Genomic DNA, 15294 nt, shown 5'->3' with positions numbered 1-15294 from the left:
GGATCGGTTTGGCCGTTTGCCATGGCAGTGTCATGTTGGTGCTGCAATGGTCGCGGCAGCGGCATCAACTTCGCTCGGTTACTCCTCGGTCAATCAGTTTGATGTTAACCGTTCGGCTATGTGACGTCAGCCTAGTAGTTGCAGTTCATGCAGTGGAAGTAGCAACTGTGGTCGTAATGGTATCCTGCAACAACAACAACAACAACAACAACAGCATCATCATTATCAACCGCCACAGCGTGAACGTTCTTGTTCACGTTGCCAAAGTTTTCATCGTCATCATCATCGTCAGCATAGACGAAGTTCTGCTTTGTATTATGGTTCGACAATTTCGAATACCAGTAAAGCTATTGTAACGATAACGCCACCACCGCCACCACCACCACCACCACCACCACCACCACCACCAGCACCATCGTTATCCCCAGCCATTTCGTTGGCAACAGTAACCAATACGATAACTGCATCAAAGCCTTCGTCCTCTAACCTTAGCATATCGTCGCCTCTGACATTAAATACTCAACACAATAACAATGGTAGTCCAACGCAAACGGTGAGTTGCACAAATTTTGATGAGAAATTATCACCGAAAACAGCCGCTGCCTCTACTGCCAGCAGACATTGCGCGTTTGCTTTGACACCCATTATAATACAATCACCATTGCATCAGCTGTCTACATCGGTTCGATACCGTTCGAATTCCTCTATCAAAAATTCGACCGTCCAAGTTAGCTCAGCTATAGCCGATTCCCAGGCGCTCGAAATATGTGAAGTCGCCGTTAATAGCGATGATATCGATGAGATCGATAAAATTGAAATAAGTGAACTCATTGATAATGACTCACATCACGACTCATCGTTAAGCTCTTTTTGTTCCTCAAAGTCGTCAAGAGAAGTGGACTGTCGTCGCGATAGTTTAGTATAAGATTCGCGCGCATACTTATATAATAAATATATAATAAATTTTGTTGTTGTTTTCATTACCTTCATTTCATGTATATATAATTAAGAATATTTTATAAAATTATAATTAATTTGTCTTCCAAGATTTCTGCGCCGCAAAAGAAGAAAAGAAAAAATTACGTTCTCCTCCTTATCAAAAATCGTTTTGAAAATCTATTTCAAGTGATTTTCATTGTACAGTGCAGTTTTTAAAGCTTTTAAGTGATGCAAGCAGGCAATAGGCGTACGCTGCACAAATGTATTGAAAAGATAAATTAACAAAGCCGCCTTCTGTCATGGCAAGGCAAGGCAAAATCATTTCCAACTGAATGGTGAATTGGAACAATCGTCTAAGTCTTTATTAGCGTAGGGATCTCTCGCTGGACACCCAGCCTAAGACCTATGTTTACTTCTATCCCCAACTAACAGACTCTCAGCATATTTATTAAACATTTTTAGAGGTCGTCGCGGCTAAGCCGGCACTTGGAGTAGTGTAAGTAAGAAGTTTTCTTTTTTAAATTCAATAAAGAACGAAAACAATGAGTTGCAAAATATCTGAATTTGTTGTAATAATTTAAGTGAAATTCATGGAAACATTGCACGGCTATTTACTAACGAAAGATAAGGCCATCAGTTCATCATGGCCATGATAAAAGAAAAGCTAAAGGTAGAAATTTTCAATTAGTTTTTCTTCTGACAAAGTCACCAAAGAAAGACTCTCAAGAATTATAATTATGTCAATCGGTAAAAAGTTTTTGTTTGCCATAAAAGTAAGTAAAGTAAGGAAAGTGAATACGTGATAGTTTGACAGCTTGGGCGTATTAGATACTGTAACAGAAGTTTACATCGTAAGAAAAACTTATCAAAAGATTAATTGCTGTTCCCAGAAGAACCTCATAGGAGCACAAGTTATCGTTTAAATCAAATGCTTTTCAGAAGACAGCGTTTATTATGAATACGTTGTGTTTAACAGTTCAGTGCTTTTAAGTTTCCCCGAATCGATTTGATCGGTTCGGAAAACCATCTTGTCTTTATCATGTTTTTTAGCATATTGTAACCGTTTTACCTTGAACACTTTCATCACAAGTGCCATCATGGTGGTGCACAACGTCCACATATGGCAGTCATTTCTTGATTTCCAGCGACCTACCTACAGCATAGGGAAAATCAATTTAGCGAACAGTGTGTGCAACTGCAATGCAAACATAGATTGGCGGCGAAGAGTGATTCAGTTGCCCCGTCGCGAAAGGATTAATGAAGCAGTTATTGTCGTTGATATCATTTCCCCTCAATGGAGGAATTCATAATAAATCAGTCTCGGGGCGTGTTTACTTTCACTATGCGCCTTAATGGTTCGCCTGGCATTATTTGACACCCTTGTAGATAGCATATTCTTCTTTCGCTACCTATCAAAATTCAATATCGTACGTCTTTGAAAAAAGTGTGAAAAGCAATGCTTTCCGCTAAAAGCTTTTTTTTTTGCTTGTTTTTTTATGATGCTCTATTAACCCGTTAACTGTGTCAACCTTGGACTCTTGTCAAACACAGAATACGTGAACTATGAAATTAAATTGACAAAACGACAAAGATATTTTCTAAAATACGTTGTTATTGCAAATATCATTCATTATGAGGATATCCTACAAGGACGGATAGAGGGATCGTGAAGCATGTATTCGTCGTATACAGTTAACTGGTTAAGATAACCGAAAAGCTATCTTCGCCGAGAGAATTTCATCTTGCGGTATCAAGTCATAAACATAGTACTTTATCCAGTGGTAGTGAACATGGAATGATATTTATGCTCCACTCTCTCTCCGTCTCTCTCTCTCTTTTTTCCCCAAAAATCGTTTACAATCTATCGTATCTTAGGCCCAATGAATTGAAAGCTTCCACTTTAAACCATATTTCTGAACATATACCAAAAAACGTATTAAACGTAAATTAAGAAAATAATTATATTAATAATAATTCCAAACTAACTTGCAGCCTAAGACTTTGTTGATTATTCTTAATGAACTATTTATTGTTGTTGTTATCATTAAATTTTATATTATATATTAATTAGTTCAAGTCCGTTAGCTATGTAAAATAAATTGTAAAAAATTTGTTAATCAATTTATTTAATAGTCTTCTATAACTATTTCTTGTACCTGTTAGCTCTTTTAGCGACAAACTGTTTTTTTTCTTAAAAACAAATATGAAGAAAGAAAGAAAAACATACATACAAACAGAAAAAAAAAACAAAGTTCATATTGAATTATTTTCAATTGAGTTAATTAAAGAAAAGTTCTTTTCAGTTTATATCAAACTAATTAAAAATTGCAACATACATATATGAACTTGAAAATGAACACTTTCTTTCATATGTACAAATGAGAAAAACTAACAAAAATAGAAAAAAATTACAAAAAAGAAGAAGAAGAAGAAAAAGCAATGCATTTCACTTTTTGGAAGACTTTCAAATTTTAAAATATTGTGTATGTAAATCCTAATTACTTAAAAAACAAAAAAAAAAAAACAAACAGAAAAAGAAAAAGAAACAAGTTAAATAATAAATTATTAAATGAAATTTCGTTAGAGCAATACGTCATCTTTTCATAAAATACATTTAAATTATAAAAAATAATAGAAAAAAAAATTATTAAATTAGGAAGAGTCCTTCGATAGCCTATCTATCCCGTCTATTTACTAGATATACAAGCAAGTAAGACTTCACCGAGCTTCTCCTCTAGCAGACAATGTATGTAAAGTAAAACTCTCTTGGCCGATCGTTATTTATTTCCCGATTCTTCGTTTGTAGAAACTTTTCACAAAATAACTCACATGGCTATGCAAAGGTACGTTACACCGGTTAACACAGTCGCCTTTAGAGGATCATAAGCTGCAACAACTGTACGTCCCTCGTATCATTTATTTTTACTATTCCGGGGATTATTACAATTGTCCTGGAATTTTTACTGCCTCAGATATTACTACGATATCTCATCGCAATCATACTTGACGCATTTCGAACGATAGCATAGCGCAAGCATAGCAAGAAGGAATGGAAAGTTCTGGCGTAAGACATTACTGTTAGGTATACTCACGAATAATTTTCCTAGACAACGCTCTTAAGTACAACAAAGGAACAAAACATATAAATTTTGCAAAGCCATCAAGTACAGACAAGAAGCAACAAAAAGAAAACAAATACATATATAAATAAATAATAATTCATGCCTCGATGATTAAAACAATAAAAAGAAAGAAAGAAAACTTTGTTATTAAAATTATTTGAAGCAGTTTGTGTATCAGAGAATTTAACACAAACAAAATGTTTGCACTTCAGAAAGTATATAAAGTCGTTTTGTTTATAGCATATACAACATTTTTGTTTATCTTTCTTATGCTGTTTAATGTCTCAAGTAGCGACGACGAGTAAAAAGTTATACTATTTGACTTGAGTTAAATCTTCTCACATTCCCTACCAGTTAGTGTGCGACATTTGATTGCAGAGTCGAATGAAAATCTAGTCAATTGCCAATATTATGTTGATTCATGTCACAACCAACATATCGCGTAATTATATATAGCTTCAAAGAGTATATATGAAAATAAACGCAACTGTTTATACGCTTCATAATATTTCATAAAGGTTTTTGTCTGGGCTAAAGATGGGCTTTCAATCAAAATTGTCGTCGTTTTCACAATAAAATGTTTTCAACTGAACTGACAGACGGGCATACTTATAAATCGATTCAGAACTTAATGGTGCATGATGCAAGGATGCATATACTTCGTGGAATCGGCAAAGCTTTCTTCTAGTCGTTACAAACGTTTTGACAAAATGAATATATCCCTCATTATTGCATGATTGGTATAATAATAAGCGAAGATGGATATCGGAGAATTCTGTTAAGCCCTGACTACAAGTTTCTCACTTCGTCTCATGTAATCTTTAATCATAAAACTGTACTGTAAATATTATATTTGTATTATAATAAATAGTTACTATCCTATATATATATATTGTAAATAAATATTAAAATTTCACCTATTTATGTATAATTATAATAATAATAATAATAATAATTATAATAATAGTAATAAATGAAACTTTTGTCTCAATTCAATGTTAAACAAAATTTTAATGTAAAAGTCAAACACTCTCAACCGATAGTTGAATGTGATTCAATTATTAAATAAAAGTCTGTGTATGTATGCATGTGTAAAATTAAATTAATTTAAAATCATTTATAAAAAATATAAAGAAACACCATATAAACAACAAAAAAAAAAAAGAATTATTCATTAATTAAAAATACTACACAAAAAAAACAAAAAAAAAAACGAAAACATCATAACCAACCACTCTATGTAGTCAATTCAATATGAAAACCGTAAAGCTGGTCATTACAAAAACAACAACAACAAGAACAACAAAAAGAAAAATGAAGCAAAAATATTTAATAATTAATTAATTAATTACATAATTTACCTAATAAAACTAAAGCGATTTTCTATAGGCTCATTAGAAAACCGCTTTTGGTTTTTGTTTTTAAACTCACATATTACCACTACATTCGCACGCATTTAAGGCCACAGGCTAGTTCAAGTAATATGAAGCCATGTTCTTCAAACTTGCATTACTCTGTGAAAAATTTTTATTTATTATGTCTTTTCCTCAACAAATCTAGTCCTTCATAATATTGTCAGTCAATGTCAGCAATCATTCATTTATGCACAAATATGAAAAATACGAAAAAAAAAAACAAAATCATTGAAAATGATGCTTTTCTTTGTAAAGCAAATTTGCTAAAAAAAAACAAAAAAAACAAATCAATAAAGAAATCTACATTGAAATAAAAAAAATTGTTTTTATTTCTATGGCAAGGGTAAAAAGAAAAGAAAAGAAATATGCAAAAAACCATACAACTAAAGAAAGGAAAGGAAGCAGTGAGTGGCAGTGAGAGACAAATCATTTAAAGTTCTAATGGTTTGTATTTTGATTTCAGAAACGATTCAATCATTGAATCGATCGAAGACATCTGCAAATATGTGCTTTTCCGATAAGAAAACAATGCAAATAAATGACGTAACTTACGTATGGAAACGACTCGATCAATGCAAGCGAATGTGCAGAGTTTTCTAAGGTAAGTGAAAATATATTTTTTTTTATATACACCAATGCAGTTTTTAATTGCAGTAGGGGTGCGACTCTCTGTTTGTATGCGTCAGAAGTAGACGTTCAAGATGGTTCCTTATCGTTTACTGATCTTTTGACCATTATTACTTGTGCTAAGCTAGGTTATTATAATTGGGGTCGAGGTTTGCTGCTTTCAATTTTCCAGATTTGATAAGGGACCAGACGAAAACTTTTTCGGAAACAAGACCTATTTCACCGATCACTAAGGTGCATAAGAACAATGCCGCATAAGAAGAAATGCAATTAACTCGTCTTTTGGAAAAAAAAAGGAGACGGAACGACTTCCCCCGAACACCCGAATAGAATAGAAAGGGGGGCAAAACGCTTAGTAGATAGACTGACCAATTCACTAGTAAACAGACAGATATGAATAAATCAACTAACAATGCCGTAACGATGAATACATATTTGCTTAAATATCTGATGACTTTTCGTTCTGAGCGTTAAAAATGCAGTACATGCCCGTTCTTCGCTTATAGAGATTGAAATTTTTTTTACTTGCAAAAAATTTACTAACACTTTAATAATTTTTATAAATATGTATATATAGAATGCTAATAAGAAATTTATTTCTTTCAATTTGTTGTTGACTTGTGCTGTCTGCATTTTTAATTATTTTATATGCAAAAGAGTAGAACAATGCCTAATATAAAAGCTTAATCCCTTAACTACTTAGCAATATTTTGCGTGGGTTTATTCATCTTAACGGTCATAAAATTCAAGCGTAACTCTATTACGTATTATATGAAATAACATTATCTCATAATAATAAACATAAATTTCAGTGAATATTACGCGCATCTATAAAAGTCTTCTTCTTTTTCGTTTTCTTTTATATACGTTTGTATTATTTACTGTCTCACATAAAGCTATAAAATCAGCCATAAACTTACAGTTAAAGACAAATTGTAAGAATGTTTAGCAGCAGAGCAATGAAAAACTGCTAAGACAGAGTTATGGGTGCATAAGGAGCAAACGACATAGCAATAATTTTGGCTTCTTGTACGCGTATAAAATAAGTATTCATTTTCATCTTTAAAAATATAAGAAAAAATTTAATTTAACTGTTTTACTATAAATATTGATGAAGAATTCTTGCTTTACGTATTGTTTTTAAATTATAACAAATTTTCCATCAAAGATTACTTTTTCATATATTATTCGATTATTGTTTCCAATAATAAATAAGAAAACGTTATAAGCGAAATGACTAGTATTTGAATGACGAAGGGATAAGTAAAGTGAATAAAAAATTCATAAAGAAAATTGACAATCAATCGGTCTATATTGGATGGCCACTCTTCACCTAAGTATTCTTCGCCTTTAGTGTTATGTGTTTTATTAAAATAACATGCCCTGTAAGCATACCTAGGTTTTTGCATAAATACATGATGTAAACTTTGTCTCTTTATATAACTCAACGCACTTATCGTGTCTGTTAAGAAAATAACATGTATACGCTGCTATCACTTATAATGGCCCATCTCAAGGAAGATATATACGGCTAAGGGGATATAGAAAAACTCTCTTATGAAATCATAGGCAAATTAAAAAAAAAAGAAGCAATTTTCAGCTTTTAACAGACTTCATGTTTATATGTACAAAAGCGAAAACATAGAAAACTAGCCGGAAAGTGAGCAACGTTTCGATTACCAGCATTTATAATACAAGTATCTATGCAAATCTGATTATTTACAAATGCACCGGCGATGATCGACAGAAACTGGTTTCAAATGGAGATAAAATATATTTGTGCCAAATTTCAAGTCAATGCTATATTCCTTTTTTCATATTTGGTTGCAATTTTCTATCAATTGGAAGTGAATACATAAGCAAATCAACCTTTCCTTCAAGCTAAATTTATGCAAACTATTAATAATAAATAAACATAAATTCAACTTTCTTTCAAATTTTCGATTCATGACGATGAGGGAGACGTTATGGCGAAGAAATGATCGAACAGATGAAAACACGCTACATACGATTGGCGGACAAATAAGCATACGAAACGATGGAAAATTGAAAAGACGGTTGTAATCGCGCAGACGGACGGTCGGACGAATGGACAGTCAGACAGATAGACTGTCGAAAAAGTGCACGGACAGATAGAGCGGAAAGATGTACAATCAAACGCGTTGACCGTATATCAGTTGAAGGTAGTTGTGGGAGGCCTGGAGATGGACGATCGCGTAAGTAGGTGGGCGGGTAAATGAGCTTTTGGATAAAGTGATAGTCAGATAAATGGCCACTCGAGTAAATGAACAATCGGTTGGATGAATGATCGGATAGAAGGACGATCGGACAGACGGTCAGTCAAATGTTTGGATAGTCGGGCAGATAAATGGATGCGTAAAGCAGTAGAGCAGTGACAGTCGCAAATATCCAAATTCTCACTCTTCTCAAAATTGTATGCCTCTAATAATGCCTCTTATATGTATTCCTGGATATTACAAAAACATTGACACATGCAATATTCGTTTGAGCTATAGTCGTTAGCTTAACGTAGAAACTTTTCCACATTTTCCTTTCATTTCGATTTTACTCATACATAGAGAACGGTCTTAATCACTTGTAAGTTCAACGCTGCACTCGCCATCATTGAAACTGTCCCCATCATAATCATTAACGGACTAAAAATTTAAATGCTGTAGCGTTGGAAGCTTATTTCGCTCCAAATGTTTGACAATAATTTACATACATACGGGTACTAGCACTTGAAACACTACGAACGGCTTACTAGTTTTAAGCTTTTAATTTTTTTTCATTGCAAAAATTTTAAAAGTTTTAATGGAATTTTTCTTTCCTTTTTTTTTTTTGGTAGTTTTTGCAATTAGCTAAATTTAAAGAGGTAAAGAACACAAGGATACCCAAGAAAGCATGCAAGTTGTGTCATTTCGTAGGTAGCATCTCAATTGTATGCTTCAAAGGATCTTTCGGATTTCGAATGAGAAACGAGATATGGAATTGTCCGAAAATCATTTATCTTTTCGCCTAAGAAACTTGCAGGAATAGACGGGATTTCATTTGTGTACGATTATACTGATAAATATAATGTCGAATATTCGCGCTTCACCAGCTATTAATATGACAAACAAAAATAAATAAATAAATAGTGAGTTTCTTGGAGAAGAATTGAATTGAAAACTCGCAGCCAATAAGGACAGAAACTCAACTACATACGTCATAGGACAAGGACATATGGACGTATAACTGGCACCACAAAATGGCAAGAATGAATCAACTGGCCTGCCTTTTAAGGAAAGGTGAAATTATGTTTTTCAATATGATCAATCACTTAGGGAATGTATCCATGTATCCTGTTCGCGTAACACTGCGGCTGTCGGAAAGAAGAGAAAAGAGGGAAAGAAATGGGGATCGCAGCATAGTTGGTTATGAGGCAAAGTTAAAGGTACGGCACACGTACTTACAAGTATGCAATGTTAGCGTAGAAACGGGAACAGTTTTAAAAGAATATTAAAAATTGCAATTCTTTGCTCATTAAAATTACCTCTAAGACTGCTCTACGGCCGGTTGACCTAAATATTATTCTAAATGTATTCTAAAGAAAGGCGAGAAAGTAATCTTGATCTGCCTACAGGGTTAAAAAATGTTCTTATACTCAAATAGCTTAGGCGGTGAGTACCCAAAAGCCTTTGTAAGACAAAGATTAGCATCTCGAAATTTTTTTTTTTTTTTTTACATTTATAAACAATATGTGTATAAGCATGGCAACTTTTAGAACTTTTTTAAAACTTTTTCTCTCAGTTTTTACCTATTGACAATGTAATTGAAATTTGGATTTATTTTCTGTTTTCATTTTGTTTCAAGAGTAATGAAAAGTTTTATGATAATTTTACGGATTTTTTTTCTTCTTATGCATTGAACAAATAATAGCTAGTTTGATTGGAAGAAGAGCACACGGATATAACCCTAACATTTAACAGAATAGAAGCACTTGGTTAAAAGTCGGACATATAGACATAAGTTGCCTAATTTGTGTGTCCATCATACAAAAAGAGCCTTATTTAATGGTAATTGGTTTCAACGATCAAGAGTTTCTATCGCTTGCCACTGGACAAATGCACATGGAATTTTCAAGCCGCATTACATGGTATTATGAGTTATTAGATATATATAGTATGATATATGTAATGAATTATTATTACTGATTATCACTGACTATGATCTATCATTATAGATGTTTGGTGGTTGTTAATAATTGCATGGGATGGGGTTAGTATTTCTTAGGAGTGCGTAGCGAGTGATAACGATTAAGTTTGGGTTAGGGTTGGCGTGGAAAAAAATTAGCAAGAAAGTGCTGAATTTAGGACGTTTTGGAACTTTTAGGGCTTGCATGTCATTCAATTCAAAATATTTACAAGAAAAATATTTACTCAAAATTCCACTTACCTTTTACCGACACTGGTTGAGAAATTTTGCGATATAATTATTTAAAGCTGTACGTAATATGTAAGTAAAGACCACGTAAATGTTTTGAAGTTTGTCGCACACAGGTATGTACAATTGAGTACGGATCAGAGAATTGAGCAAGCTCCGTAGAGCAGATAATGTTAAAAAAAGACTTATCTTTCGGACTCTGTTACAACATTTGCATTTCCCAATATCGAAAGTAATAATCAAATACAACGGTTAGCATGAGGAAGCGTTCTTGCGTACATGTATATGCACATCCCGCACAGACTAAACGGATTTTTCTACACACAATAAAAATCATGAATTGGTTCTAGCATATCAAAACGGACTTCAAACAGAGTAACTTGTTTTTGCGCTGCTGTCCTTCGGTCGGTCGTCTATGTCCGTGCTGAACTATTCACATATTTATTATTTTTTATAAATCCATATTTTCTTTACCACGACCGTGAGCCCGATTTTACTATTCCGCACTTACTTATTATATTGTTAAAATGGTTTCTTAACATCGCGAAGAAGTTAAGTTTGTTTGTTTGTGCATTATGAATGAACTATTGGATATTTAGGCTTTATTTGCTTTTAATTGAAAAAGAAATTCACTCACATCCGCAAAAGAAATAGCAGTCACATGGGATTATCTATCTGTCCTTTTTTGTTTCATAGTAACTTTAGTATACGTCGAGATCCCGGCATACTTCATTTAATTTAACGAAGCTCTAAATATTCTTTCGAAATGATTGCACGAACGTATACATGTTTGCTTACCGAAATAGTTTATTTCTATCACTTATCTTCTTCGCACCTACGATAACCTATGAATATACACGAAAGTAAAAACGAAGGCACCCGATTATTACTTAACCATTTTTTTCGGCAAATTCTAATGTTTTATTAACATTTATTATTTATTTCGTCTAATTTCTATATCGTTTTTCCGAAAAAACGAATGGACGCTCCATGGACGACCCCGCTAAAATTCCTAAGAGTCTATGGCAACTAAATAATTCTTATATGAGTGGTTTTGCTTAAAAACATTTGTGATATTTTAGCAAATTTTTCAATTTTAATTCCTTTTTACAATATCAATAAGAAAAAGTCGATTTTTAAACATCTTGCATAGTATAAATCTGTCTGGGAACAGTGTTCATACTTCTCGGTGACAATAATGAAAACTTTTTATGTTTGCAAAATGGATATTTTTTTATTGAATGCTTTCTTAACAGAGACAATCACGAAAATAGCTTATTTCTATCACTTCTGTTCTTCGCATCTACGATTGTACATTTGCTAAACCAGCGTCATACCCGAAAGCAAAAACGAAAGCATCCGATTATTACTTGGCGACATTTTCTTTTTATTTTTTCTGATTTTTTTCGGACTCTAGCGATTACTATTTACTAATTCTAAAGGAAAAATTACCAAATGAAATAAAAACATAATTAATATTATTTCAAACAAATTTTAATGCTCTCTCAACTTTTATTATTTCGTCTAATTTCTATATTGCTTTACCGAACGGGTACATACATAAAAAACGAATGAACGCAGCGCGGACAACCTCGCAAAAACTACGTACTTCCCTAAGAGTTCGTGGCAGCTAACTAACTAATTCTTACATGAGTGCCTTTGCTTTAAGGTTTCTGTAAATCTTATATTAACTTCAGAGAGCAGAAGACAAATGAACTCTCTCGTAATAACATTATTATCTCTTAAAAAATGAGATCAATTGAGATTTATTTTTTTGAGTAACATTTGTGACGATGTTAAGCAAATATTAGCAAATTTATCCTTTTTAACGTATCAATAAGAAAAAATTCGATTTTTAAACATGTTACATATTATAAATCTTTCTGGAAACCATATTCATACTTCTCGATGTCAATAATAAAAACTTATTTTTACAAAATGGATAGTTTTCTATTGAATGTTTTCTTAACACCGACCATCACTAAAAAGATACGTTTGTATGGTTGGGTAATGTGTTGCAAGGAAAATCTTTTCCATGTAATTAATCTTTGAATCGGTTTTTTTTTTTATTTTTTGCTTTCCCTTTTGTTTCTTAGTAACACCTCAGTGTAAATATCCAGATCTAGGCATATTTGATTTTATTTATGGACGCAGCACGGACGGCCTCGCAAAAACTCCGTGCTTGTTTAGGAATTCTTGGCAGCTAACTAACTAATTCTTATATTAGTGTCTTTGTTTTAAGATGGTTTCCGCAAACCTTATATAGAATTTAGAGAGTAGAAAACGAATTAGCTCTCTCTTAATAACATAATTATCTTTTAACAGATGAAAAGAAAATAATGAGATCAATTGAGATTTATATGTTTGGGCAACATTTGCCATGATGTTAAGCAAATTTTAGCAAAACTATCCATTTTATTCCCTTTTTCACATATCAATAAAAAAAAGACAATTTTTAAATACTTATTTATAAATTTATGTCTGGGAAACGTGTCACTATTTCAATCTTTTTTTCTTGCATTACTAATTCTTAGGCCAGCGGAAGAACTCCCTTTATTTTCATTCTTCTCTAAATTTGCAAAATGTATTTCAAGGAAACATTCGTAAGGAATTTTTAGTAAATTATTTTATAATCTAAAGGTCAGACATTTATAATTATAATAAAATAGTGTTTTTCGCTCGAACACTCGCCATAAATCGCACAAAAACTTAATATTTTTATAAATCTCCCTGTACTTCTCTAGGTTTAGGCGTCTAGACTAAACGTTTTCTTTTTGCGTCCTTAAAGACATATTTGCACCAAAATAGGGCCGCTTTTCGTAGCCTGTCACAAAAAATATGCGAAAACGTAGTTTTTCGTAGCCTGTTGCAGAGCTGTGTTAGCCCTTAAGCAGAAATTACTCCCCCATTGGTTATTATCATTCGTTTTTCAATTGATTTTTACTTTCCAATCTTCAGTCAAAATAAATCGTAATTAATCGTTAGCATTTTCATTTATATATTGAAATAATAACAAGAATAAATATTAGTAACTAAGTAAAAAGTCAAATGTTTGAAAATCTAATGAAATCCCTCCGTCACACCGCAATACAGAACATAGGATTTAATGAATTTACAAATTTTCATGGTAAACGTTTCTTATTTTATGATTGGATTTAAATAATTAAAAATTGAATATTGAAATGAAAAATAAATTAATTAAAAACCAATGATACTTTTTTCTTATTAAGCACCTTTCATAAATATATAGTTAACGTGTAAGATGAAAACAAAAAAAACATAATCGCGCCCCTATGGCTTGATATATGTTGAATGTCGTTTAAATATGTGTATTTACTTATTTATTTATTTATTATTGCTATATATATAAATAGATCCCTATGTATTCCTCACGTACAGTACATACAAGTAGAGTAGAAATAATAATGAGAAAACTTTTTAATATTTTCCATTACACTACATCGAAAGAAACGTCATTATTTCATTTACTTCATATTCACTTGCATTTGTAGTTTTCATTTCGTATTTGCGTTATTATAACAACGACTATTGCAACGAATATTGCGAGTGAATGCTTTTCTTGTTCCCTTTTTTCTTTTCCTTTTTTTTTCCCCTTCATTTCTGTTCAATATCAATATACTGTCTTAGCATTGAAAGGGATTTTCATTTTCGTTTCTGCTTTTTAACTAAATAAGAAATGCGATGCCACGAACATGCATGCACCCGCAATGTAAAATGTACTTACATATTATTTACAGTTAGTTATGAGCAGCATATTTCGTTGCGAGAGAACTTGTGAATGCACGCACACACAAACACAAAAACATAGTTCGTTAACCGATAAATAGCAAAGAACATAGAGTAACATTTCATATGCACACACACTCTCAAGGATAGTGAAACGATTTTACACACATACGCGTTTGTACTTACTGGTAGCGGATTTAGTAAATAAGATTTCTCCTCTTCATGATAATTGTAAAAAAAATTACTTGATTTTTCTTTTAAAGTAAGCACGTATATGATTTTATAAGTATATACGAATATAATGTATCACACGCATAGCGGATGGAGGATCAAGTTCGTGGCGTTTTTATCAATGAATTGATTAAGACTTGCGTAGCGTTAATAAAATTAACACAGTACCACCAAGAAAATGCATTGTGTGTGTGTATTATTATAAAGCAATCGAAAATAAGCCAAAATGCTGAAAAATTTTTATATATTTTACAATATGATTGCGACCAAGTGGATAACGCTTCGCAACCTTGACAAAAATTTCATGGGGCTACATAAAGATGTAGAGAGATAGAGCTGCAAAATGCAAAATAAGGTGGGTTTGCGTAATAATCGTGTATAATGACCTGTTCCAATCTGACCAAACAATCGGTTCATATTTTCTATTGTCAATAATAAAACTCTCTTAAATGAAGGAAGAAAGCTGGCTTCAAAATAGGCTTATAAAAATCACTTTGAAGAGAAAGAGATAGGGGAAGCGGCCGCAGCCTACCGGTTGTGTGTTTAATCGGTAGGTGTATGCCTTTACCTGACTGAGCACTTACTATAAATCAAATGACCCAAGGAAACTCCCTCCCACGTTGAATAATAACTTTGGTGCACGTTATACTACTCCATAACCTTTCCTTCCATGCGAGCAATATTGACAAAAAACAAATGGATTTTGTAGAGCGGTGCAATGGCTTTCCGTCTTAAATGAAAACGGCCGAATTCAATGCGTGAACGTTAAGTTTATATATATAAGTGTA

At 32.5% G+C, this 15294-nt stretch overlaps 1 protein-coding gene and 1 long non-coding RNA gene across 2 annotated transcripts in view; one reads left to right on the top strand and one right to left on the bottom strand.

Moving 5' to 3' along the window:
* The window catches only part of LOC119635168 (dopamine receptor 2), a 50274-nt gene extending 49920 nt beyond the window's left edge, over positions 1-354 (top strand). Inside the window, exon 4 of the mRNA XM_038029804.1 lies at positions 29-354. Coding sequence (XP_037885732.1) covers positions 29-124 — 96 coding nt within the window. The 3' untranslated portion in view covers positions 125-354. The remainder of the gene's footprint in view (positions 1-28) is intronic.
* The window catches only part of LOC119635171, a 47252-nt gene extending 35016 nt beyond the window's left edge, over positions 1-12236 (bottom strand). Inside the window, exon 1 of the long non-coding RNA XR_005247026.1 lies at positions 10541-12236. This is a non-coding gene — a long non-coding RNA (uncharacterized LOC119635171). The remainder of the gene's footprint in view (positions 1-10540) is intronic.
* Between the last annotated feature and the right edge of the window lie 3058 nt (positions 12237-15294).

The sequence above is a fragment of the Glossina fuscipes genome, unplaced genomic scaffold, assembly GCF_014805625.2.
Source record: "Glossina fuscipes isolate IAEA_lab_2018 unplaced genomic scaffold, Yale_Gfus_2 3, whole genome shotgun sequence".
NCBI classification, from domain to species: Eukaryota; Metazoa; Arthropoda; class Insecta; order Diptera; family Glossinidae; genus Glossina; species Glossina fuscipes.
The sequence above is the reverse complement of the archived record's forward strand: the minus strand, read 5'-3'. Positions and strand labels throughout refer to the sequence as shown.